The 26343-nt window shown below is 50.0% G+C and overlaps 1 protein-coding gene across 2 annotated transcripts in view; it reads left to right on the top strand.

Annotated features, from left to right (window-relative positions):
- Nucleotides 1-26343, top strand: part of Pitpnb (phosphatidylinositol transfer protein beta) — a 49985-nt gene that overhangs the window by 21153 nt on the left and 2489 nt on the right. The window contains exons 8-11 of one of the 2 annotated variants that reach the window (XM_020169489.2): nucleotides 12784-12861; nucleotides 21810-21920; nucleotides 23123-23245; nucleotides 25942-26027. In XM_020169489.2, the coding sequence (XP_020025078.1) occupies nucleotides 12784-12861; nucleotides 21810-21920; nucleotides 23123-23245; nucleotides 25942-25989 (360 nt within the window). In that variant the 3' untranslated portion in view covers nucleotides 25990-26027. The remainder of the gene's footprint in view (nucleotides 1-12783; nucleotides 12862-21809; nucleotides 21921-23122; nucleotides 23246-25941; nucleotides 26028-26343) is intronic. The other variant, XM_020169488.2, reaches the window with a different exon arrangement.

Genomic DNA, 26343 nt, shown 5'->3' with positions numbered 1-26343 from the left:
CCGGTGCAGTTGCTGAGAGGGAGACGGAGATGACAGCAGTAGCGAGGGGCGCGTGTGACGTGCTTTGGTGAGAGTTTAAAGGAGAGCTCCTTCCGTGTGTACTTACCCTTCGGCTTGAGTTGTCTGGAAGAACGTGAAAGGTGCTGCCGATACCAGTCAGGGAACCGGTGGTGGAGTTGGGGTCTGGAGGATGTCCTCTTCAACTGTAGCCACTTTTCCAGTCACCTCACCCAAGGAATGACCCAGCACCCTTGCATGGCCTGTTGTTAGAAGCAAGCAGAGGCCTCGCTTGGACTTAAGGGAGAGGCCATTGTACAAGACTGTGGCTGATACCGGGGTGAGGGCACCTTAGAGTACATCTGCCACACCAGCAGTCACTTGTGGTGCCAGACTTGTTCCCAAGGGTTGCAGAGACTTGAGAAGAAGCCAGTAAGGTAGGGGTGGGAGTGGGTGAGGGTGCACCCTAGGGGACTGTGGGGCAGAGGCAGAGAATGGCTCATGGAGGCGCAGGTCAGACGGGGAAGCCAAGCCCGTGGTCAGATCCCACCCCGGCTGCCCAGCAGTGGGCTGAGCAGGAGGTGTCACCCTCCTGCTCTGGCTTCTGTGGCCGGGCTGTGCATAGGTCTGTGCAAGGAGACTGCAGCCAGCTTCTGCCTTTGTTTTCTCAGTACTGCTGTGACGGGAAGGGAGCACTTTTGAGCTGAGGTCAGGTGGGAACCATGTGAGTTCTGCCAGATGTGGTTAGCACTGTGCAGTTGCCAGTACCCAGAGGCTAGCTTGGCAGACCAGAGTCTCGAACTACACGGTGTAGAAGTTTGTGATAGGATCTGACTCTTTCTCAGATAAATACATGGAATCCGGGAGCCCTTCTGAAGGTGTGGGGGCTGCTTGGGCACCTTGCTTCTGGAGGTGCTGCTCTCCATCCCACCGATTCACAGATTCTCCATTCTGTGTGTAGTAATTGCCTGGAATTTTTCGAGTGAGCTAAATTTTTCAAAAACAACTTGGAAGTGCTTGTGTTCTTTCTTTCATATTCCTCACTTTGCAAGGGATGACGTCTTTGCGTTAGTAAATATGAGAGGCTAAGAAGCCAGGATCTGTCAGCATCAGGACGCATGGAGGAGCTGAGAGTGCTAGAAACTTAGAACATGAAACTGTGGCTTGAATCTTCACCCCACCTGCTGGCGGTTCCCTGTCACTGCAGCGGAATTGGCACAACACAGCCTCCAGCATTGATTCCCAGTGTAGGACTCAGCTCTTGTCTGGGGTGGCTCCTCTCATGCTTGCTGTTGATGTGGGTATTCTTATGAACCACACTGCACTGAGGAGAGGGGTTCCACCCAGGTGTAACTGGACAGCTGGCTGATGCTTTGACTTGTCTACACTTGGGGTTCCTTGTAAAGTGTCAGTGTGACCTAGCCTCACAGAGCAGTGCTACACGAGCCGTGTATGTTTGAATGTCTGGGTTATTGCAGGTTTGTTGATGCCTTGTGGGAAGTCTGTATGACATTGGCTTACTGTCTCTGATTTTCTAGAAGATCCATCCTTGCCTGAAGAAGCAAGTGAGCAGTCTGGGAGGTCTGGGATTTCTGCAGAGACGTCTTTTCTCTGTTTCTTTTTTCATTAGAATGTGTCCACCATACAAAACCGACCCCCTGTTCTAAGGAAAGAGGTGTTGCGTCTTGTATGAAGACACTCCAGCAGAGCAGACCTCCACCCTCGTATGGTCTTGCCCTGCTCACACTCCCCACCCCATTCCACATCTAACCAGGAGCAGGACGACACCGTACTTGTTGTTTCTGGTTTCTGGGCCCTTGCGAGATGCTGGGTAGGAATGCAGGGGTTTGGGGGATCGAGACTTTGTACCTCCTTGTCCCTCTCAGGTGTGAAAGGAATGGGTGGCTGAGCCAGCAGGACTGCTTGAGAACAGCCTGGGCAACATATGAGGCTCTGCCTCAGAAAAACAGCAAAAAGAAAGGGAAAAAAATATTTTGGCGAATTTGAAGTCTTTATTTTAAATTACAAATGAACAAAGTGCTGTTAAGAGTTTCTTCCTTTCCAATTCTCTTGTGGAAGTACATGGTGCGCAGTCACTTCCGAGGGTCTGAGCTGTTTCTAAGTGAACAGAAACCTTTTTTGGTCAGATTAAAAGTGTCTTGGTTAGATGAGATCGTGATGAGAGTTAAGACATCCAGCATGAGACACCGAGCAGAGTGTGTTTAAGGGTTTCTTTCCAGTGTCTAACTGGCATTGATACGTAAGCACGGGGAAAAGTTGGCGGTCGTGAAATGTCCTGATGAGGTGCACATGCGTATCTTCAGCTCCTTTCCAAATGTACACACGAGTCAGTGCACATCTGCTTCAGCTTTGTCTAAGGTATAAACTTGAGCCTGCCCCTTTAATCATCCCCAGCACTTGGTCTAAGTAGCGTTCCATGATTTGTATACAAAAGTCACTTCCCAGGAGAGGAGGGCTCTTTCAAGTGTAAGCCCAAGTGTACACACGATTAACTTCAGACAGACCTTCGTTTTTGGAAGTAATTTGAAAGAAAATGAGCACTTAAAAAAGAGAAATTGGAACCACATTTTAAGGTATTTACATGAAAAAAGAAAAGGTTGTATCAGCCTCCCCCCCCAGTACGTGCTGTGTACCTGATTCCCAGCGTGCCCTTTTGTGGTAGAAATGGTGTTAATTCAGAAGTTTTAGTTTTGCGCATGTAAAAATCATACACTTTAGCGTCTGTTTTTAGAGGTCGGTAATAAGCAAATTGTAATGATGTAAAATATTAAATTGCTTGGAACATGTAATTTTAAAGATAAAGCTGTATTCCATGTTAAAATGCAGCAGGTTCAAGGAGAGTGAAGTTTTTCCTCGTGTTCAGTATGTCTAAGTGTAGTGTTTTAATTTGTGCTGGGAGCGTTTTCTCAAACGAGGCATTTGAAACCCACAGTTCGCTGTGCTGATGTCCCTCTGAAAACCAGATTCCTGAAAAGGAGGACACGCAGGCCAGGGCTGGTGCTCCAGGCGGCTCGGGTGTCACAAACGGAGTGCAGGGTGCCCACATGATGAGGTGCTCCCGAGCTTCCCTGTAGGGAGGGGCCTGTCTTGGGGGTCACTACCAGGCTTGGCTGCCAGGAAGGTGAAGCTTGGTTTCATGCACACCACTTGCCGCTTTTGTTCTATTCCCCCACCCCCCCACCCCAGCCTTCTTCCTTGTTCCAGGTCCTTTTCCTCATTTGCAGATGTTCTCCTGGGAGTAATAGGGAGGGGCTGGCTCAGTGCTACAGTCCCTCTGAAGAAAGATGCCTGGCCCAGGGAGCCAGACTCTGCTCCTGCACAGTGGACCTCGAGCGGCTGCTGCTGGACGCTAGGCCACACAGCACCATCGCGGTCCAGCAGAAAGCTGCCTTGTGGTAGACACACAGGAGAGGGGCTGTGGGGAAACACAGGCCTCCCTTGCAGGGCCCGGGCTCTCTTCTCCCCGGGGCTTGCCCTTGGCCTGCTCTGCTCTGTCTCTAAAGCGCCGTCTTTCTTGAGGGAGGCCCAGTTCTCCAAACAGTCTTTGCACAAGAAAAAGTTGTTCCTTTTGAGACCCTCAAGGTCTCTCGGGAGCCTTATGGCTAATTTCAGAGCTTGTCTGCCAGGGCCCTTGGTTAGGACACCGGCCCACCTCACCACTCAAGTGTGGTCTGCCCCAGGCAGCGTGCTAGAAACACTGGGACGGGCCTTCTCGCTGTTGAGTCTCTGGAGTGGGACTCCTGCCCTTGCATGCCTTTGAGAAGTCATGCTTGCTCACCGTAACTGGTAAAGACATCCTTTCAGGAGTTTGTAAGCTGGAGGAATTTGAGTTGGAGGCCGTGGTCCAACAGCATTCACCCTGATTTCTTTTTCCTGTCAAGGAATTGCAGCCCAAGGAGGTGCTGTGTATAGCCTCGAGTAGAGGGTGGCTTGCTTGTCTCTAGAGCAGTCTCTCACCTTGGGGCGCCCCTTCCTTGCAGTACATTGAGGGAGAGTGCTCTTGATGTAGTAGAGCCAGCAGGTAGCTCCCTGCTCAGCTGAAGCATGGGATTTCATTAGAGGCCTTGGTTACTTCTTCCCTTCCTGCTGACTGACTGGCATCCTGTGAAGTCTGCATGTCTGCAGTGGAATAAAAGGCCTCGAGACTCAGGGTGTGTCTTGGCGTGGGTGCTCATGCACGTTCTCACTTGTTTGTTTAACTTAGTGTTCAATTTAGTATTTACTGTGTGTTGGTCTAGTGAATATTTTTCTAGATAAAGGAATAACTGTGTCTCTGACAAGAAGACATAATTTCTTAATCAGTGGACAAGCTAAAGTGTCCACTCTTGGAGGAGTTTGTTTCTTCTGTGGCTGGCGTAGGTGGCAGTGCTGGGTGTCCCTCTGCCAGGGGGCTTTTCTCACTGCTGTTGCCAGTGAGCGCAGGGATTCGTGAATATTGAGGGGAAGTTTGGAGCTGTGAACTTACCTAAATGAAGGTCAAGACTAAAATGAGATTGTCGGTCCCTCTGAACTGCTCTTCGCTGTCCTGGAGTCTGTCTCAGGGTTGTGCTGTCAGGAAATGAAGTACTCTTCCTGCCGCTGACCACTGGTCCCCTGGCTGTGCTGCTTTTGTCTGGTGAGTCCATTTTGGTGGCAGAAAAGTGTCCCACTTGAAATGAAGCCAGGGACATGCTGAGCCAGCACTTGAGTTTCTGAAATTCTGATGCTCTGGAAACTAACATACATAGCTTGCTCTTAATTGTTTGTAAAAAGTATCTGCTCTTCCTAAAAATGTTTTTTACCAAACACTTGCCTTGGCAAGCTGATGAAACTTGGTTTCATTTCTTTAGGATGGACTCCTAGAGATAGGCCCACGTGTCCCAGCAGTTGGGGCATGTCTTCTGTTTGAGCGTTAGTCTGTCTCATGGTGCTCAGATGTCATGTCTCAGAGGATAGTGTGGGTAGCACATGCTTTCTAGCTGGGCACAGTGGCTCATGCCTGTAATCCCAGCTACTCAGTAGGCAGAGATAAGGAGAATCATGGTTCCAAGCCAGCTAGGCAAACAGTTGTGAGACCCAATCTCAAAAAAAACCCTTCACAAAATGGGTCTGGTGGAGTGGCTCAAGGTGTCAGCCCTGAGTTCAAACCCCAGGACTGCAAAAAAAAAAAATTCTTTCACAGCAATCTATAGAAGAATAATTGTTTTCAAAATTAGAAAGAGTGATGATGTCTGATGGGGAAAAGTTAATGTTAGATTAGACCACAGGAAGTTGTTAGTGTTTGTCAGCTTTGAGTATGAAAGTGACTCCCCTTTGGTAGGTGCCACTTTACACAGCTGGTGTGGACTGCCTTTCCAGTGGCGCTCACAGCTGCGTCTTGGGCTGTGCCGTCGCTGCCCGTCCTCCATGTCTGGGAAGAGCCGTTCATGAGAAGTGTGGCTGAGACCCAGTGAGGCCCGTGGCTGCCAGGCTGTGTTGGTTGTTGTCTCTGGCAGGAGTGGGCATGGGAGCTCAGTGGAGCACCCTTCCTTTTGCTGCTAAAATGGGCCCCGGACTCCATTTCCACCGGAGGCTGCAGCCTCCTGAGCTTAGGGACAGCGCAGCACAGTGTGGGTTCTGAGGTCATGGCGGGTGGCTTCGCTCAGGCTCTTCTCACTTCACTTGTACCGTGCAGCAAACCATTGTTGAGATGTTTTTTAGTGTGTTGTAGAGGACTTTGCTTCCATTCTCAAAGAAGATAAAATCAGCGAGAGCAGGGTCCCTGCGCAAAGGGGCTCTGGAGCTGCGCTCCGCTCTGCTCTGCTGCCTTAGTGGTGGGAGCCACTTCAGGAGGTTTGGGCGCAGCAGCGGCAGTGCCCTCTTGTGGAGGAACGGCGTACTGCCGTCCATGCCCACTCTAGTCCCGCGTGCATTTAAGGGTTCTTCTGAGAACCCATCATTGAGTTAATGCTTATGGCTAACTTGTCCCATGCCTTTTAAGAAAAAAGGCGGGAGGATGACGATGTGTGTGGGATCTGCGCCCTTCCTTGGGGGTGGGGAGAATTCTCTGGAGAGAGCTGGAAAAAGTTGTTCCTGAGCAGCTGATGGCAGATCATTTTGGGACACTAGAATAAACCGCTCTGGTGAGTTCGGACAGTGTCCTGCCCAGCAGCGTGGAAGGCTCCTTGGGGACTGTTCTCTTGGCCAAGTGGTGCTGGTGTGGTGTCTGCCACATGCTGGCAGGGTGCTTTTTCCAGTGGTTTGTGTCTGGAGGGCAGCGCTCAGTCCCTGCTCTCTGCCCAGCAGTGACACGATGGCCACTGGTCCCTCCGGTCCCTCCTGCCATTAGTCCCAGGTGGTGAGGACCAACTGGGAAGGACATGCTCCCGAAACCACAGCAGGAGTGATGCTGTGTGCTGGGTTTTGCGTCTCATTTTTTCAGTAACTAATGTTTATAAGCCAGAGCCAGTGGGTTTGGTGAGACCTGGAGCCTGGAGCTAAAAGTCAGATGGTGAGCCCACACTTTGCTGGAGAGGACACAGAGACCCTGCAGTAGGGTACTTTCCCCATTGAGTGAGGGGACTTGCTAGTTTATTGTCATCTTCTGTCACGGAAAAGGAACGTGTCGGGTGGTTTAGTTTTAACATTCTTGTGTTTAAGTGCCTTTAATGAGATTGACATGTTAACATGTTAAAACTTCACTGATGTCTAAAGTTTAAAATGTCTTACTTTTAAATGCTACTATAAAAGTTGAAAAATGGTGTGATATTACAGTAGTAGCTACACGTGTACACAGCTGTCCACTCTCCTGGCAGCTCTCTTCTCACCTCCACAGGCTCACACCTTCCCACCTCGCCTGCCCCTGCTTCCAAGCTCGGGACTTGGCTTGTGTGCTGTGCTGTAGGATGTCCATATGCCCGTCATGCCAGCCACTTGGCCGAATCTCTCTCTCTTTCAGAGCTGATACTCTGGCTTCCTTCTCTCTTTTCACTTACCACCTTCCTAAGGCTTGAGGGGTCTGCCTTCCTACACGGGGCAGTGTTGGTGACGTCTGGTTGTGAAAAGGATAAGATCAGAGAACAGGAAGAAGCTGTGGGTGTGCTCTAACCACTTCAGGGACCACGCGTAGCCAAGAGCTACCCCCGTGCCAGAATCATCCCCACTGCTCCAGGACTCCTCCGTGGGTCTCTGGTTGATGAGAACACCCGTGACTGTCTCCATCCGGTGTCCAGGTTGACTGCGGGCCTCAGCTCAGGTACATTGTTTAAAAGTCCAGCCTTCAGGATCGACTGGTGGGATGCCAGCATGGTTTAACGAGAAGCTGAGTTGTGGAATATTTTCTTGATGTAGTTTTGTTCCTCTGAGGTGCATTCAGCAACAGAAACTAGGCCAACAAGTTATTGACAATTAGTGGTCCTTTGGGAGTCTGCTTTAATGAATAGATGGGAATGATTTGTAATTAGCATAATAATTATATGCAAATGAATGCTTCTGAATTGCTCTAAAACACTTCTGAACTGTTTAAACAGCCCTCTTGAGATCTTGTTACTCTATTAATTTGTGTAGCAAATCTTTTTTCATAGATCATGCAAAGATAAACTTGAGCCCAGCCTCTGTCCGAGTGATTATGAATTCCAAGGTGGTAGGGCCTAAATTAATGAGATTTCCTTGTGCTGTGTTAATGGTGCTCTGTGGGAACCTGGGAGGGGTGCGGGTCACTGGGGAGATGTGATTAAAGACAGGAGCGAAGCAGCTGATTGGAAAATAACTGGTGAAATCAGTTTCTCGAACAAGTTCTAAATGTTTTTTCTCTTTACACCTCTGTTATTCCCTCTTGCACCTTTTATCGCAAACATTTTTTTTTCCTGGGCTCACTCACCCTTCAGGAGCGTGGCTTGGATTTTGTCAGCTCCAGCTATGTAGTCGGCACTGCGGTTGGTGGTGATGGGGGCCAGGATTTTTTTTCTTTGATTCCACAACACTGAAACATGCAGGGCGGTACTAATAAATTATGTTTGTTAAATACATCACATTAAAGATTTGATTTGCCTTTTTCTCCCATCCTGGGCTTTATTTTCGGGGTGTGATTTTCTAAGCTGAGAGCAGTAGCTGTGCATTTTAAACTTGGTGGTGACCTTGAGTTGTTTGATAGACACCTGGTCATCTTAGGCTAAAGGAGAACCTTCCACAGGCTGCAGGATCCTCACAGCCCTTTTCTCTGGGGAGGAGGCTTGTCCTCAGGAGCAGGTATCTGGGGTGGCTCTTGCTTGTGCCCTGGTAGCTTCTTCGTGGTAGCCTGCCTCACCTGTGGCGGCCATGCATGGGCTCTGGTGTCTGAGCTCATTTGATTTTCTGTGAGCTGTCAAGAAACCCTGACCAGCACGCATGCTCCCTTCCTCCCATTGCTGCCCCATTCGTTATCATGAGTCTAGCCTGTGCCTGGGGACATGCGCGGGTCGCTCAGTATGATTTTGCGCTTGCATTGAGGGGGTGGCATCCACTTGTCAAAAGATTCATAGGCGGATATTCTTTGTCTTCAAAATGAGTCTGGTTTCTATTGAGAGTCTGTTGAGAGCTGGAGTGAGTAACAGACACACCCCAAGAGGTGGCGCAGCGTCGGTACTCCAGCGTGGAAAGCACTCATTCCGTGGCTTCAGTGACACTCCGCAAGCCACACAGTTACCGCAGTACATTTTCTTTTCTTGCCCAGAGGGCGGCTTGACTGGCACCTGCCTTCGATTGTGCTTAAATAGGGGTTTCAGTTAAACAGAGCCGTATTAACACTAAGCCGAATCTACCTGAGCTGACACTGTCCTGTTTGTGTGTTGCTTAGGCACTAACAGTGGTGGAGCGAGTAGCATCTGGGGACGTACACCTAACTCAATAGTGATGGCTTCCCAAACCCTTATCCTGGCCTAGCCTCTGGGCACTGCACAGATAATTAAAATTGGGTCATAAAATATTTTAAGCACAATGCACCTTAGCAAGAAGATTTTTCTACGTTTAAAACTCATTTTAAAAATGCGTTTCCTTGGCCTAGAGAATTTGTTTGCTTTTTTTCCCAAGGATTACAGAAAGTGCATAGCAAATTCAGACTTCAGAATACCCAGGAGCTGAAGACTGAAGTAGGCTACAGCTGTCTTCACCCACCGCATTCTAAAGAACTAATGAGATGAGAAGGGTGCAGCTGGTGGCAAGCACAATAAACCATGAGCCAAGGGCTTCTCGTCGTCAGAGCTTCCCCTTGCCCCTGGGGACCCCGAGGAGCCGGAGCACTAACAAAGCCAGCAGGCTGCCACGGCACACTATTGCTCATTTGCAGCTATAATTGGTAGCCGGGTTGCGTTCTGTATGCTGAAACTGCCGTACGTGAAGGAATATGTTTGTTCATCGTGATTCGGATATAAACCAGCCAGTTACCACATGCAGAAAGACAAGCTAGATATCCCACGATAGAATGGCGGCAGAGAAGATCCTGTTAAAAATCTGAGGTGGTTCAGACTGCAGCTGCTTACTGCTTTTACCATGCTACCGAGTCCACTGATTATCACAGAGTCACACCAATACCAACCTAGAAGAGGCGATGGTTCCTCAGCTCTGACGAGCTGGCATGGTTCCATTCTCATCGGTCAGGGTTAAAGTGCCATTGCTGTTGATGGGGTTGCGTTAGTTTTTAGTATATTATCTTTACTGTTGCTGCTTTGTATGCATGAGGCACATGCACAGACCGGGAGACTTAGTTTCCTGTGTACACACATGTACCTGCTATCGGCCAAGCTGCTTTTATACCACTGGGGCCGTGGCTTCCTGGTGTTTGTGAAATGTGTTGGTTATCTGGGATCTGTGGACACTTTTGGCAGAGTGAGACTGGGATAGAAGCTAAGGAGGTTTTAGTCTTAGGTGAGGGAGCTATGCTGCCCTTTTTGGGCTCACTGCCCCGCCATTCCCTCGTCTGTAGAATGAGGGGTCTGGGTGACAGTTCAGTTCCCCTTACAGACTGAAGCCACCACAGTCCAGGAAGTCTCCCTCCGCCAGCACCTCACATGAGGACCAGGACTTGGCGATGTGCGTTTGGAACAGTGTGAGAGTCAGGTGCAGAGTGGGGCTACCTGCAAGTGTTGATCCCCTTTCTCTCATTACTTTATCTGTGGCATATAGGTACTGAAAATGCCAGAAGTTGTCAGCCTGGTGAGGAGCTGGGGCAGGAGAAGGGAGTGTGGTGGAGGAATCTACCGGGTCCATGTACTCGTGGTGCCGCCTTCACTGGTGCCCTGCAAGGCCTGCTTAGCCTCACCTCTGGGGCAGGACCTCTTTGCTCACTTACCCACGTGAGGTTGGTTTATACGTTCCAAACTTAGCTCTTTTTTTCTTCAGTTAGTTCTTTCTTGGTTTCTGTGCCACCCGTATTGTTCAGTGTCCTTGGTTTTGCTCTTTTAGCCCTAGTGCTAACTGTACACTCTTTGTGAATTGACTCTCTTGGAGTGAGCAGGTGTACAGCTCACAGCAGTCTCGTGTCTTTGTACACCTTTGGTTCACAAATCGCTCTCCCTTCTTTTCCCCTCATATCTTATAAATCCACAATTGAGGTCTGTTTCCCCACAGCGACATGTGTTTTCAAGTGAGTGTTTTCCTTCTTAATTTAACAGAAAATACAGAATCCGTGCGTTCTGTAACTGGTGCCGGAAGTGTGGCATTACTGTTCGAGTCCTCCATGCTCCCTAACAGTGCAGGCTTTATAAAAACAACATTTTAAAAATGGAAGCACAAAGGCACTGAGTGTTATGACGATGTCACGCCCCAGCCAGTCAGCAGGAAAAGGGGAAGGGTTTCCCTCAAATGGAATAAACCAGCAAGCCATGGCCAGGCTTCTTGGTGTTACACAGGTAGAGTTTCAAGTGTTCTAGATGCAGTGCAGCTCCACCATGACATCTTTCTACTTCTACATACGGTTTTAAGTTCATTTGAAAAATGCATTCCTTGGCTGGTTTTGGTGCAGGCGGTATTCCCTGTATTCTGTTTTACTTTGTGGGTTTCAGTTCCTTTCTTTGTTTTGTTTGCCCCTTTCAACTAGACTGCTCTTTTTGGAACTAGAACCCTCCTACCTCCTCATCTCTGGTGGGGTCTCCCTCCCCCTGTGAGTAGCTGGGATTAAAGATGGAAGCCACTGCACCTGACCTAATAAGGAGATTTTGGTGGAGGGACGGTGGTGAAAGTGATTTTGATGTGACGTCAGTTTTTAACTTGGGGGCGAGCGAGCCTGTGTCTGGGTTTTCATTTCAAGCCTCTGACCTAGAAGAAGTTTGGTTAGTTCTCATTGTGAATCGAGGCTTGAATCCACCTTCAGTTGACTCTTCTCAGTCACAGGTGGGTGGTCAAGGTTTCAGGGTTGATTCTGAGTTCCTGAGAGCTAGCTGTGAGGGAACTCTGCTGTATCGCTTCCTGTAGGAAGTGACGCAGGTGCCGGCTCCCTGCAGCTCCTCCCAGCGTGTTGTTCTGGGGTCCGCTGACTGACCTCCTGCTTGTGGCTACGCCATGGTGTGTGTTTCCAGGCATTAGGGCCTGGGGTAATCAAGCAAGAGCTTGGGTAAGTGCCACTCACTGTTTGTGCCTTCTTAGCCTTTAGAGGGGCTTCAAGTTCAACGCCACATGTGTACCCTGTTATCTTTTTTTTAAGTTTTGTTTTCTCCCTAAACCTCATGTTGCTTCTTCACATAAATGATAATTTTCTGCTAGGAGGCATTGGCACACCATGTGCATTTCCTGAGTCCTGTGTGGCTGCTTCCGAACATTCTGTCTTTGATTTGTCGCAGTTCGTGTTTGCTTTGGAGCGTGTTTAGCGCGTGCTCCGTGCTTGAACTGTCCGTGTCTCTGGAAAGCGATGGCTTGCCGGGTCGTTGGGTGTGACTTGTCTGGGCGCTTTTCCAGAGTGTGGGATTCCTTTGTAGGGCTGTGACAAAAGGACAGGGCGTGGGCTCTGCAGCCTTCTACTCTGGCCCTCTCGCCTCCACCCACTGGTACTGTGGCTTTTTTTTTTTTTTTTTTAGCACTTTAAGAGTAATTTTTCTGTCCAGTGTGTATGTGATCTGTGATGGCAAGAGAACCTTCATAAAAACAGACAGGTTAAAAATGTACCCCTTTAGTTTCCTCTGTTCTGCTGGAAGAGACGCTGAGGAAGTAGAAGTTACCTGCATTGGACCCTTGATAGCACATTTGGATTTCAGGGCCATTTACACTGAAATGATGCAGCAAAGCAGCCCCATGTCCACAGGGGCTGACAGGAACACAGTCCCTCTCCCATGAGACTCCCCACCTACTCCATTGGCCGTCATGACAAGGGGCTGAAGCAAGTAGTTGGTCAGGAGTTTGAGGTGTTCCTCACAGACCCGGGCCTCAGACTGGGGAGTTGTGATGGTGCCCACCACAGCAGACGCTCTAGTGGGTGTCGGTAGTCCAGGGTTGTCATATACAGACTGTTTTCCGCGGGGTTCTGTTCCTCGATGAATTTGGGTCTATGAAAATCCCAAAGCTTGAATAGCAAGTATGTTCGTCCTCAGAGAGAGCTGTCCAGTAGCCATCAAGAGTTTACACCTCCGATTGCATTGCTGTTTTGCCTCAGATAAAATTTTAAAGCACAGAAAGTCAAACTGGAAGTGAAATGTGCAGAGCCTTTTCTTGCTCGTGTGTGAAACACATGAAGCTTAATCTGCTTCTGTCATGGATTTTGATTGCTGCAAAGAGCCGTTCTGGTGAGGTTGAAGAAAGTTCTCTGGTTTTCTTCTCTGACTCTGACTGTCTTCTGCTTTGCAGGACTACAAGGCTGATGAAGACCCGGCCCTATTCCAGTCAATCAAGACCAAGAGAGGCCCTCTCGGACCCAACTGGAAGGTACTGGCTGGTGACCCGACGTGCCCAAGTCTCAAAGAGCTAGTGACATTGAAGTGGAAGATACAAATGGCACAAAGAGTTTAACTTGTGATAAGAACTTAAGGCCAGTTGCAGTTGCCCATGAGTCTGAGCCAGGCTGCCACTCAGCGTCACGCCACTCTGATAACTCGTAAAAGAGACGGGCAGTGAAAAGAAATGGGTGGTGTTGTCTCTGAGGTGTGATGTCCTCTTTGGAGACTTGAGGCAGCCCAGAGAGCCCTCACAGTGCCGTAGTTTCAGTTTAGTCTTGGTAAAATCTGAGCAGGCTCCTCCACCCAGGCATCAACGCCGGCCTTTCTATTGGGACCAGAGAGTGGGGCTCATGGCAAGTAGTTGTTGTGGACCAAGAGCACACATTCACTCATGGAAGTAAGAGCAGTGCTGCGGTAGGCCTTTGCATTGCGGTGTGATGCATTTGAAAGTCGCCCACTACACAAAATGGCAGACCCTTAAGGAAGGCGAGAGTGTTAGTTATTCTGACCAGGAGGAAGCTGAGACCTGAGCCCGCCGTGAGCGCTCCGTAACCCTTTTGCTTGTGACAGAGCAGTTGCAGGGCACCGGGATATGATGTGTGGGTGTGGTGTTGCTTGCAGATAGAGGCTATTGGACAGCCCCACAGAGCCACAGGTGGGATGGGGGCTGCCAAAATGACCTCTTGCTCCAGTGGCCAGTGGGCACTGACTTGCTGGCAGTGCTGCCTCAGGGAGTGGAGAGGTGTGAGACTGAGACCAGAGATGCTTAAGCACCGAGACCTCTGCACATGGTGAGTTTTTCAGACGGGAACTTTAAAAGGTAGAGCTGCATTACAGAGTCAGGGTGTTAGCCTTGAACTCAGCCCTCCTGTGGGAGCTCCTGACCGGCTTCACAGCAGACTTTCCCCCCAATTTTCAGCCTCTTAGAAACTTGTGATCATGTGCTGACTTACAGTGCTCTGTCCTTACTACTGCTTAAAATTATTTAAAATTGTGGAGTAACTTGGGTTTTTTAGAAATGATGCAAGTTTAACATTTTTGCAGGTTGCAGAGTAGCAGTCTTATTCCCTGGCCCTACCCTGTGTGTCATCACACACAGGGCCCCACCCCCATCCCCCAGGTGTTTTCTCTGTTAAACAGTAACTTACTGCTCTGCAGAGTGCTCCCCATCTGATACCTGGCTCCCCGTGTGCTCGTTGATGGCAAGCCAAACAACAGCGGATGCAGCCACTTCTATGAACCAATGCCTAACTGGATTTCAGTGACTTACGTGACCTCACAAGTGGCTAGGGTAGTTGGGAGTGACTGACGAGGCCACACGTTTCCTGCTATGGAGGGGACTGCAGAGGAGCAGGGACACAGCACGCACAGCACAGCAGCCAGAGAGTAGGCACATGTGGGCCCCAGCTGCCGTGTAGGACCAACGGTAATGGGGAAGGGTGATGGGTGAGCTTTCTGTGCTTCTGACATAGGCGGTACTAGGGAAGAAGGACATGGTAGCCGTGACAGGAAAGAAGAGGAGTCTTCGCTGGAGCCGGTCACACAGGGCTGTATAGAAGAGTGCTGTCATCTTAGGTGCTGGTTCTAGGTTTGCAGCCTCCTCACCAGGCCTTCTGTGAGCCCTCCGCCCGCATCTGCTGCACACGGAAGTGCCCTACCAGCCACTTGCAAAGGCTGGGCATGCAAGATTGAATCTTACAAACCCTTTGGTTTTTATTTGCTTGTTGTTATGCAATACTGGGAATTGAACCCGGGGCCTCACACTTGCTAGGCAGTCTCTTTCACGGAGCTACACCCCAGCCCTTGTGATCGTGAGGTGTTTTCTTACCCCATGGTCCTGTTTTCCTTCTCATTTAAAGTGTTCACTGGCAGTCTGTGTTAGGCTGGCAAGGGAGATCAGAAACGTTTTCTTGGTGCTGGGTACTTACTGCACAAGGTCACGTTTAATCTCCCCAGCGTTGCTGTGGGGCCAGTACAGCCGCTAGGATACACAGCGTGAGTTCAGCTGCTCGTGGCACATAAGATGTGGCGCCAGAGCCCGGCAGATTCTCACTCTTAATCCAGTCGCTACGGATCACCCGCTGCCATTTGTGCCCTAGTCCCTCACGGCATTTGTGCCTGTATTCATGACATTTGATAGGATCTCATTGTTTTTACCATACTGGCAGGGTATTTCCAATGGTTGGGTCTCTGGATGCCAAAGGCAGTGAGAGGGCGCTCTATTAAGCTCTCAAGTGTTGACTTAGTAACTCAGCTGTTAACGCTGAGTAGCCTCAGTTTCCCTATCGCTAAAATAAGAATGTTCGTGACCATCTCATAAGGTTGTTTTGAGGAGTTAATGAAATAACAAGTTCCCAACATACAGGAAGCGCACGGAAGTGGTCGATTTTTACCGCTACCATCGTGCTTTTGGCTTTGAAAAATCAAGGGAATTTCCAGCTCTCGGCGTCTTGGAGTTGGAAGATGTGGAAGTGTGCAGCTGCGGCAGGGCTCCTTACCTTGGTCTCCGGTGTAGCCAGTCCCCCTTGTGTGTGGGACTGCTAAACATGACCTGGTCCCCCCAGCCGCCTCCTGCTGGCTGGAGGTGCTGAGTGAGGGCTGGTGTGGCTCAGTCGGAACGTAGTTGGCCTCGTGGCTTGGGAGCCTTCCCTAACGGTGAAGGCGGCTCGGGAATGGATTTTCCGGGTTTTCACATGCCACTGCTTTTAGCCGGCAGTGTGATACATAATCTTTTATTTTTAAAAACTGTAGACCTAGAGAGGCAAGCCTCAGTAGTATTTTGTTTTCCTTATGAAGAAGGAATTTTAAAACCCCAAGCACGTGAATGGTACTTGGTTACTTAGGGCTCACCACTTGATGAAGTGACTTCATGCGTAGTAATAGGAGAGCGATTTATAACCTGATTAAGATTTTGGCTTCCAGGCAGAATCGTGAGCTTGTGATGGATGTGAGCGTCCTGCTTCTGCCGCACTCTGTGCGTGTTGTGCGCGGTTCTGTTTTCTCTGTGCTTGGGGGTGTGTTTGCATTGACCGACTCTTCTGATGCTTTCTCAGAAGCCCTGCACACGTGGCTGCCTCGTGGCGCTCCAGTTTGCCCCCTGGCCTGGCTGAAGAATTGTCATCTCAAGTCATTTGTATCCAGTGCAAGGCCTCATTTCCTCCTCCATTTAGGCCCAGTGCTTCACGTCTGTGTTTCTGTAGGATGGCTAACTGTCAGGCCTACGAGGGTTTTGAGGAGGGTTTCCAGTCACCTGTCCCTTGGTGGATGCATGCATCACGATGGCTGAAGGGAGTGAGTCACATGACAAACTGAGGCTGACCCCAGATCAGGGTGGCTCTCATCTTCATACATGCTCTTTGTCATTAGAGAGGCAAATGCTGTCTTTAGTGCTCGCTCTGGGCTGAGCCAGTCTCCAGCACTTGGAGCTGGACCTCCCAGTCTCATACCGTCAACCTGTTCAGTCACACTTGGGCCTCCCTCTAGGAACATCCTGGTCACTATTCTGTGTCCTCCAGGCCAGTGTGAGGTTGGCCTCTCCAGGGCCACCATTGTATGAGTTACAGATAGGCAGATTTGTTTCCTTTCTTCTTCCCTTCATCTCCTCAATTTGAAGCCGTGGGCTCTGTGTGTCTCCTGTACATTGATACGTGGGAGTACCTAGCTCTGGGGTGCTTGTAGCAGGTGCTTACTGTTTGCTAGGTTCCGGTTAACCAACTTAAACCAAATAAAAGTCGATTAAATGTTGGACTTGATGTGTACTTACAGAAAAATAGAGTCCAGCTCCACCACAATAGATGGCTGTGGGAAGTTGCAGAAGAGCCATGCATTGGAGAGGGGAACTTTGCTTGATTCCCGTGCGTGTCCCTCTCACGCGCCCTATGGTCCCGCATTGGCGTTGACTGATGCACGCCTCAGCCCGCAGCACGGTTTTTTAACTCTGATGGTGAGGTCTGTGTTGGAAGCTCAGTGGCACAGTTGGCCGCTGAGGGAGGGAGCAATGGCGCTGTTGACGGAGGACCGCCGCCATCTCAGATCGGGAGTGCAGTGACCACGAGAGGACCGCGGTTTTAGAAGACCAGTTCCCAGATTCTTCTCTTAGTTTCTTTCTGACAATTCTCTTTTGTTTGTATATATTTGTTTGTCACACGGTCCAGAAGCTAAGCTCTGCAGCTAATACTTGATTGCCCACCTTCCCAGTCAAATGCCACATCCGTTGGTCAGTTATGGTTATGGTTATGGTTACGGTTACGGTTTCGGTCATGGTGCAGGATTCGTTACTCCCTGCAGGCCTTCCGCATGCCTTAGCGTAACCCAATACACCCTGTTAAATTAAAAACACTGTCGGACTTGGCGAGCTTCGTTTACAGTTTGCAATGTGAAATGCAAGGAATTCGTGAATATACACTTAGACAATTCTGGAAACGCCTCCCGACTAACTAGCGCTTGTTGTACACGGATGGAATGTAAATCGCGTGGAAGAGTCAGAAGTTTGGATTCTGTCAGCCCGAGACTCTCCTAGAGCTTGTGCCTGCTCTTGTGACCAGCCAGTGTTCACCTTTTAAAAAACATTGTCATTTTAAGTTGTCAAGCTTCACTCTGTCAGATTCATTTTTCTGCAGGATAATTTCGCTGGCTTCTTGATTAGGAGTGTTAACTTTTACTGTCCTGCTCCAAACGAGGAAATGTTAGGTTTGGCTGAGTTGGAGCTGGGTGTGAAAGACCTTACTTCAGATTTTGGCTTTATTTGTTTTGGGGTTTCTTTGGTTGTTTTGAGACCTCGGTGTCAACTAGGTTCCCTAGGCTGACCATAAATCCTACGTGATCCTTCTGCCTCAGCCCCCAGAGTGGCGGGGACTGTAGGCACATGCCGTGCCTGGCTTATTTTGGGGTTGTTTTTAAAGCAGTGAAGAGGAATCAAAAAACATTTGTGTTTTTTAAGGCAGTAGAGGAACTTTGCACTTGGACCAGGCTGCGAGTCTTCTGAGGACTGGGCACAAAGACTGGAAAACGAGGAGCTGTATTGCTCCAGCCCCTCTCTCAGAGACGCCTCCTAAAACATAAAAGGTAGCAGCCCTTGTGCCATTCACCTCCATTCTTTCTATTTTCTGGTTCCCGTAGTGTGTTTGCTGCAGTGCTTACACTGGGGAGAGATGCCTTGCAAATTTGCTGTTTCCTTCCCCCTGCAGTGCTGACTCTCTGTGAAAGATGGCGCTTCACACTGCAAGCATAAGAGGCTTGTGCAGTGTTGCACTGCTCTCCATCAGCGGACGTCAGGGTTGATAATAAGTGTAGGTTTGGCTGTTTCAGATAAATAACAGTATTTCTATTCCTTACTGACAAACAGCGAGCAGAGTTCATTTCTGAAAGTGGAATTGCCAGGTTTGAGGTGCGTGCATGGGAGGATACTGGCAGCTTTAAGACTTTTTATCAGATTTCACCCCAGAACGATGCTACCCGAAGGACTCTTTCAGGATTTACTTACCCATCCAGGCGGCTTCAGTATTTTCTGTTTCATCATCTAGTACGGAGAATTTTAAAGCCTTGTTCCTACTTTAATCACAAGTTTAAAGCTATAGCTCAAATTATAGCTAACTTCTCTTGAGTCAGTTTTAGAGTTGGGTGAGCCCTAAAATGTTGTGTGCACGTTAATAACAGTAATTGGGAAGGACGTCCTATGCTTCAGCATGGTCCTGGGACTGATTGTGGGTTGTCATGTCACCATCTCTGCCTCCCACCCGAGGTGTGGATGCTGTGGTTCCTAGACCAAGAAATAAAGGTAGTGGGATTTTTTTCCCACTTGTTTTTTCGTTGGTTCACATATTCCTCCCTGAAAGGTTTTAAAGTGCATAGTTGTGAATTAAAAAGAAAACAAAAAGCAGATCAAGGATGAGTTTGCATCTTACATCCGGGGAGATGAGCAAGGATAAGAGAACTGGTTCTTTATTTAATTTTTAAAATAAATTTTATAGACCAATGTTAGTTTATAAATTACTGTGTTAACCTCACTGATTTTTGCAGCTTGCCTGGGCAAGTCTGGTTAGTAGAAGTCACACGTCACTCTGCTTGAAGCCCAAGTTCTGGAGGGGGCGTTTGTGTCGGTTAGCTCCCCCTTTACAGCCACGCTGCACTGTGTTTTTAAGTGGGGGATTCCGAAAAGTTGCTGTTCTACCAGAAATACCCAAGGTGTCCAGCTCCGTGGAGTTTCAGAAGGACGTCATCAGTAGCCTGGAGTTAACAGGACCTCTGAGGGTTTCATCCAAAAGGTGTCCTAGCATTCATCAGTGTTGTGGTGGGGTACTCAGCCTGAGTGTGTGGCAGGGGGATGTGTTGCTAAATCAGGCAGATGGGCCCAGATGTCATGTGGAGGCTGGTTCCCCGTGCCTGGCCTGCAGGGTAAGGACAGGGAGGCAGGCTGTTCGCGAATCCACAGCAGCACGCCCTTCTGGAAGGTGCTACTTGCACAGGGGCAGCATTGTCATTTTGCCATGGCATTTGCACAGACTTAAGCTCTTCTCTGTGAGCCGCTTTTCTGCACCCTGGCTGCACTTAGCACAGGTTGAGGTGTAAATGGTAACCCACTTAACAGAATGCATGGGTTACGGGTGTGTATTTGTGCACAGAGATGTGCTGAGTGTTTGCATTGGCGCTGTCTGACGGAGAGAAAATTGGGAAAACAGAGCTGAGCCAGGCGAGGTCTCCTGCTGGTACAGAGCTCACCTTTAAAAAGACACTTTGCCATCACCTTGTTTTTTCTCCCTTTGTGATGTTGAACTTGGGGCCTCACACTTGAGCTGCTCTGCCAACCCTTTTTGTGTTGGTTATTTTTGGGATAGGTTTGCCTGGGCCAGGCTGGATCATGATTCTCCTATTTGTGCTTCCCCTCATAGTTGGCACCACAGGTGCTTGCCACTGCCCCCAGCCATTGGTTGAGATGGGGGTCTCACGAACTTTCTGCCTGGGCTGGCCTTGAACTGCTAAGAGTCTTGGATTATAGGCTGGAGCCACAGTGCCTGGCTTGCTGTCATCTTAATTTAAATTTCTGGTATAACCTCATTGACTCAACACCTGGCCCGGGGCATTATTCAGAAGACGGCGTGATCTTGCACAACAGAAGTGCTGAGAAGAGTTGATCAGTCTTGCAGGATTCTTGGTATTAATAACAACACCGCGATAGACTGATTTTTGTAGACCATATGCCTAGATTCGCTTTAAACTGGACGATCATAGACAGTCTGGGGACATGTGTGGTCCAGAGTTGTGGTTGCATGAAGAAATCCATCATGATTTGCGTTTGCTCCCACAGTTGTGAAAGCGGGTGTGCTGGCAGACGGGAGCCGAAGGAAGCCACACTGGTCCCCTTGTGCCATGTGCGGCTGTAGGGAAGAAGGTTGGAGCCTTGGGAAAGGCTGCTTTCTTGCACTTGTGACTCAGTGATTCAGATTTCTACAGAGGGGGTCTCTGCAGTGTATGGGACTTTACTCCTATGAGGGAATTTGGCTAAAATTATAAGCAGATCCAAAGTGGTAAACAAGATTGACTGTAAAGAATAAAGAGTGACTCGGGCAAGTGCGGTGGCTCATGCCTGTAATCCTAGCTTCTCAGAGGCTGAGATCAGGAGGATAGTGGTTAGAGGCCAGCTCAGACAAAAAAAGCTGGCAAAGACCCCAAGTCAGTCGATAAAAGCTGAGCATGGTGGCATGTGCCTGTGGTCCCAGCTACACAGGAGGCATAAATGGATTGCCATCCAGGTCTGAGCATAAAACTAAGACTGTCTAAAAACTAACCACAGCAAGAGGGACTGGTGCGTGGTTCAAGTGGTGGAGCACCTGCCGAGCAAGCCCAAGCCCTGAGTTCAAACAGAGGCAAGTGACATGTCTTAAGCCCTGGCACCCCTCCTACTGAGTACGGAGTGTGCCTGCGCCTTACGTAGATCTCAGGACAGTCCTGCGTGATGTCATCTTCCAGGTACTCGGGCCCAGACCACGCACACAGTCCACCTCTGCAGTCCACCATCCTCCCACACTAGCCTGTGCACTCCTGTGTCGGCTGCGCCCGCCTCTTCTGGGACAATGCAAGACCGGGTCCCCTGCACACAGAACCTTGGAAGTGAGACCGTCTATTCAGTTGGGCTCATGGTGACAGCACTCCTCCTCCTGAAGGTTCATGTGCGAGACACCAGCCTCACAGAGGCAGAGCTGATGCTCAAGTTTCAGGGACCATCGTTAAGGCCAGGTTCAACTCTCCCACAGTTTCATACTGAAAATCTGAAAGAACAGGAGAGACACGCTCCCGGTGATCCCCACCACGTCCAGCAGTGACCACTCTGCTGTGCTGTCTACTCCAGCCTTAGTGGCGGCCAGGGTGGGCGGCAGCTTGAAATTGCTGCTGCTGTGTCTCCTGAAAGTGAATTGCGATGTATGTTGTCTCGAGTCGCTTGTAATGCAGACGGTCCCTCCACATACTTCCCTCTGCTTGTGGTTTCTCCTCTTCTCTTTTTCTTTTTTAAAAATGTTTTCCCTTGTTTACCAGACGACTTGATTAAACTCTGGCTGCACACTGACAGGCTGAGGTGTAGTCACCTGTGGGATTTGCCGTGAAATATCAGATCATACCGTAGACCGGTCATGCTGCTTCACCACTGTTCCTCCCTCTTGTGCTGAAAATCCTTCAGCTCAACGACCTCCTCACTGTCCTCACCACGTCCACGATGGGAGGGCATGAACGGGTAGGGGGTGCTGCAGGCTCCAGACTGGTACAGTGTGGCTGCCATCAGCCATGAGAGGTGCCGTCCATGGAGGGAACGCTGCTGCTTTTGTTAAAAATACCTGGATTAAACACACGTGAGACTGCATGTCTGTGAGGTCGTTTGCCAGCAGTGTTTTCGTCAGAGCGTAAATTTCTAAGCCACCATTTCTCCTTTCACTTCTCCTCATTTAGAAGGAGCTGGCAAACAACCCTGACTGTCCTCAGATGTGTGCCTACAAGCTGGTGACCATCAAGTTCAAGTGGTGGGGGCTGCAGGGCAAAGTGGAGAACTTCATTCAGAAGGTGAGGGATCCCTTGCTCAGCACAATCGGGTGCTCGAAGTTGTCCACAGGGGGCCTGGCATGTTCACCCTAGCTTGAAGGAGAGGGCGGCCTTGACCAGCTGGGGCTCTTACACCTGCCCCATCTCTGTGACACACACCCCTTGTGCTTTCATGTGCGGTGTCACCTTTAGAAGTCCCCTCTCTGCACCTAAGGATCCAGATCCTAATTGCCTTTTGCAAGTGACACTTTTCTCACAGTCAAAAGAGCATGTCACATTTCGGTGTGGGATAACACAGTTAACACACTGTGCCTGCTTAGTGTGCACAGGGTCCTGGGCTCCCCACAGCACCGCACGAGATGCGCAGTAGAAAGACACAGGAAGTGTGGGGTTTTTCCTGTAGTGGGAATGCCAGTGTGAAGATGCCCCATTGTAGCTCAGACTCTCAGAAGTAGTTGTGTGTGTTTCACCACAACGTTCCTACTTTTAACCTACTGTGCATTTCAAAAGAAAGGACCCAAAATAGTTGGGAACTTTGATTGTTCTCCGGTCTGCGTGTACTTGGCCCGTGGAAGGCCCTCTGTAAACACTGGATCATGGTAATAAACAGCCGGTTCTGATCAGTAGAAGTCACACATGTAACTAATGACATCCCTTCTGTTCATGGGAAATGGTTGAAAGCTGTTTCATGTGCTTTTCTCACTTCTTGGGAAAACTCGAATAGAAATTAAATAATTTAATAACTAAAACCACCACTTGTGTACACGATTATATACACAATTGTGTACACACATACACAATCCGTTCGTGGCAGTAGCATAGAGAAGTGAATGGGAAGTCGTGAAGTTTTCTGAACCTCACAGTGCCTGGGAGTTCTCTCAGGACGGCTCACATCTCCCTCTCAAGTGCAGAGAGGTGAAGAATGACAGTGTAGTTATTTTATACCAAAACAACAACAGCAAAAAAAACTGGAATTGACCTTTGCTTGTTGACAGGCAAAGGGAAAGCAGGGTGGAGCAGGAGTGTGGGGCCGCATTTCTCCCATGATCCTGGAGACTTTGCTTCCATTTTGTTGCACACATTTACACTAGGATGAAATTAAGATTTCTAATTCCAAGCAAATGCAGGTGAATTTCCTGGGTCAGTTGGAACATGGAAGGTTATCGTGTCATTACTCTTGAGTGTCCACTGTCTTATGGTGCTTTTCCTGTTTGTTTTAAAAGCAAGAGAAAAGGATATTCACCAACTTTCATCGCCAGCTTTTCTGCTGGATTGACAAGTGGATCGATCTGACGATGGAAGACATTCGGAGAATGGAGGACGAGACTCAGCGCGAACTAGAGACAGTAAGCCTCCCCTCTCAGATGCGTGCTGCCCCCGTGGCGCGGAGAAGTGGGGGTGCAGGGGAGAGAGGCTTATGACCCGTCCTCCCCAGGGGACTTGCTCACACGCTGACGCCTCCCGCCTTCCGGTTTCCTTCCCTGTTGGTCATCCTCCCTGCAGCGGATGGGCACGCTCCCTCGATGGAGTCTGTCCCTGTCACTGTCCAGTGGCTTTGTCCTCTTGCTCTCTGAGGGTTCTTTTACTCTCACTTGGCCAGACCAAAGGTGCCTTTGGTTCCATTGCCATCCCAGCAGGTCACAGTGAGTTCTAGTGTCCTCTTCTGTAGATGAGGACAGGGTTAGTGTATTGTGACCAGTTCCAGCAGGCCAGAATGCTGTGTTTCCCAGCTGAGCCCACCGGGCTCCCACCCTGCAGCCTGTGAGCGCCTTCTCTTCCAGGCCTAGTCTTCCCTGGCTTCCTCTCGCTTGTGTCTGGTTTTGGTTTATTCCTGGGCCACGCTTGTCTGCAGTTGGCAGTGAGGCTGAAGGTGGGGAGGGAGGGGATGATGAACCCAAGGAATGTTCAAGACCTGCAGTGATTTCCGTGCAGTCACCGCACGTCCTGCCAGCAGGCCAGCTCTGCAGGTGCTGCGTTGAGGGCCATGGTGTGCGGCGGGAGCGCCGTGTAATCACGGACCGCGCAGCGAAGCAGGCCCTTGGCACGAGGAAGTCTGTCTCTGGTGCACAGCTTCGTAGGGAAACAATCCGCGTTTTACAACTGCTTACTTTCGTTGATTACAGCAGGTCTGCTTCTCATTAGCCTTACGCAAACCCGAGAGGACTGCAGCATATTTTCTTTATAAGGCAATAAAATGTTTAACCTTATCTTATGCTTAAAGCAAACTGCAGTCAGACTCCAACTTATGAATGGATTCTGCTCCAGAACTTCTGGGTGGATTGAAATGTGGAGTCTGGCTTCCCATAGGACAGCATTAGGCCTTGGGGTTTGGTTTTAGGGCAGCCAATAGAAACATCTGTGGCACAGGTTCTCAGTAAGGGTGGGACCCCTGAGTTCTGCACCTTTGAAGTAGGCGGGAAGATGACAGGAGTGGAGGGCTCTCTGCGCCCCTCGCTTTTAGGCTGGTCATGGGCGTGTAAGCAGGCGGACTGGGGCATGGGTACTCCCGCCCTCCCTTCCTGTCTGTCTGTCTGCTGCCCTTCTGCCACTATGAAGCACCCCATCACCACTCTGCCCGACTTTTCTCCTTTCCCCTGCCTTGCCTGGTTTTGCTCCAGGCCTCACTGCTCCGAGCAGCTGGAGTCCCCACCTGGCTCTGCGCATGCTGCTCACAGTACCAAGAGAACACAAAGCGGATTTGTCTTCTGATTCGGCTCCCTGGGCAGGAAAGCCATGTCTTGGCTCTGATTTTTATGCTGAAGAACTGTCACAGGAAGAGTGGTCACCACTGACCAGGTGGTGAATGTAGCCCTCTCTGGTCGGGGCCCTGAGCCTGGATATTCCTGGAGCCTTTGGCTGTATCTTGACTTTGACCTCTTCTTCCCCTGCTCTTGCTGCTGTCAGGAGTTCTCAGTCTCCCGATCCCCGAACACACCTGGGCCCACTGTCTGCGTGGTGAGACCCCAGGCCGTGGTGGTGACTCCTGTCCCAGCCCTTGGCAGCAGGCCTACTGTCTGCCTGCCCTCCGTGCCACACCATCATCTGTGAGGTAGAAATGGCTGTGGAAGAGGGGTGACGGACATATGATGACACAGGTGACCGTCCCGGCCCCACTGACCATGGTACACACATATGGCCACAGCGTCTGGAGACACTCCAGCTCTGCCTGCTGAGCTTCTGTGCAGGAGATGAGCGGTCACTGTTCACTCCGGGTCACTGGGGTCAGCACCTCCCTCGAGCCCTGCTGCCGCTGCCTAGGGTGACAGCTGCTTTGGAGCATCTTCAGAATTCAGGGCGCCACATAGAGAGCCCTGTCTCCTGGTGAGAGACGAGGTGTATGGTGGTGCTCTGCGCACATGCCAAGAGCCAGCTCTCCTTTCTCACACGACCTCTGGCCCTGGAGGGAGCCGGACACAGAAGGAGCCCCTGGCGTCCTCTGCAACCTGAGGGGTGCTTCAGGCAGATGTGGTTCCTGTTATCAACAGATGGTCAGGGCTGGGTTCGGCTGGGGAGGGGGTAGAGTGTATTTCTTGCGTTTGTTTCTGTCCATGTGTCCCTTGGTTTCTCATTTGTGTGGGTTTTCTCCTTGTCTGGGGGCCTTTAGGGTGCCTGGCCCTTCTGCATCTCTGCCCTCGTTTTTCACACCTCGTTCCTGTGCCTGCTGTTCCTTTCACTCTCCTTTAACTAACATGCAGCTGCCTCCGCGGGTTTCTGTCTGCTCTAGGGTCAGTGAGGACACGGACCAGGACACCAGGCCATTTGCTCACCTTACGTGGCCACCAGCTCATTGCCCCCGTGTTACCTCTGAGGACCTCACACCAGCCCACAGGCATTTTTCTTAGATGCAAAGTGCATGTCTGTCCTTTAACCGTGTGAAGATAGCCTTTTGCAGGGTTGCCTCTGAGCCAGGGTCACTGGAGGCCCCAGCCTCCTTTGGGTTCAGCATAGGCAGGCCCTCACAGTCTCCTCTCGGTCTTTCCCTTGTTTGCTAACCCTTCCGCAGAGTGCATTGCAGCAGCTCACGATTTTATTTTACGTTTAGATGCGTAAGAAGGGTTCCGTTCGAGGCACGTCGGCTGCTGATGTCTAGATGAGTCCCCCGTAGGGTCAGAGACAAAATCCAACTGTGTAAGTGAAGACATGGGGAAAGTGCTTAATGCCTGTGCCTCTGGTGAGGGGTGAGACTTTGCTGGCACAGAGGCTCACTCGCACCACGTGTCAAAGGGGGTTTTCTTTGTAGGATGTCAGAGACACGGTGAAAGCCTGAGTTCCTCCTCAAGAATTGTTTGTGGACCAGGCTGAATAGCAATCCAGGTCCATTTCCTGGTGTGACCAGTCAGGAGCAGGCCCACTACCTGGCACTGTCCAGGAAGCCAGCCGATGGTGCAGTAGCCAGCTAGGTGATCTGAGCGTATGGAATAGTGAGGAAAATCGAGCAAAGACC

This window comes from Castor canadensis, chromosome 18, assembly GCF_047511655.1.
Source record: "Castor canadensis chromosome 18, mCasCan1.hap1v2, whole genome shotgun sequence".
NCBI lineage: Eukaryota > Metazoa > Chordata > Mammalia > Rodentia > Castoridae > Castor > Castor canadensis.
This window is presented reverse-complemented; position numbering and strand designations above follow the sequence as displayed.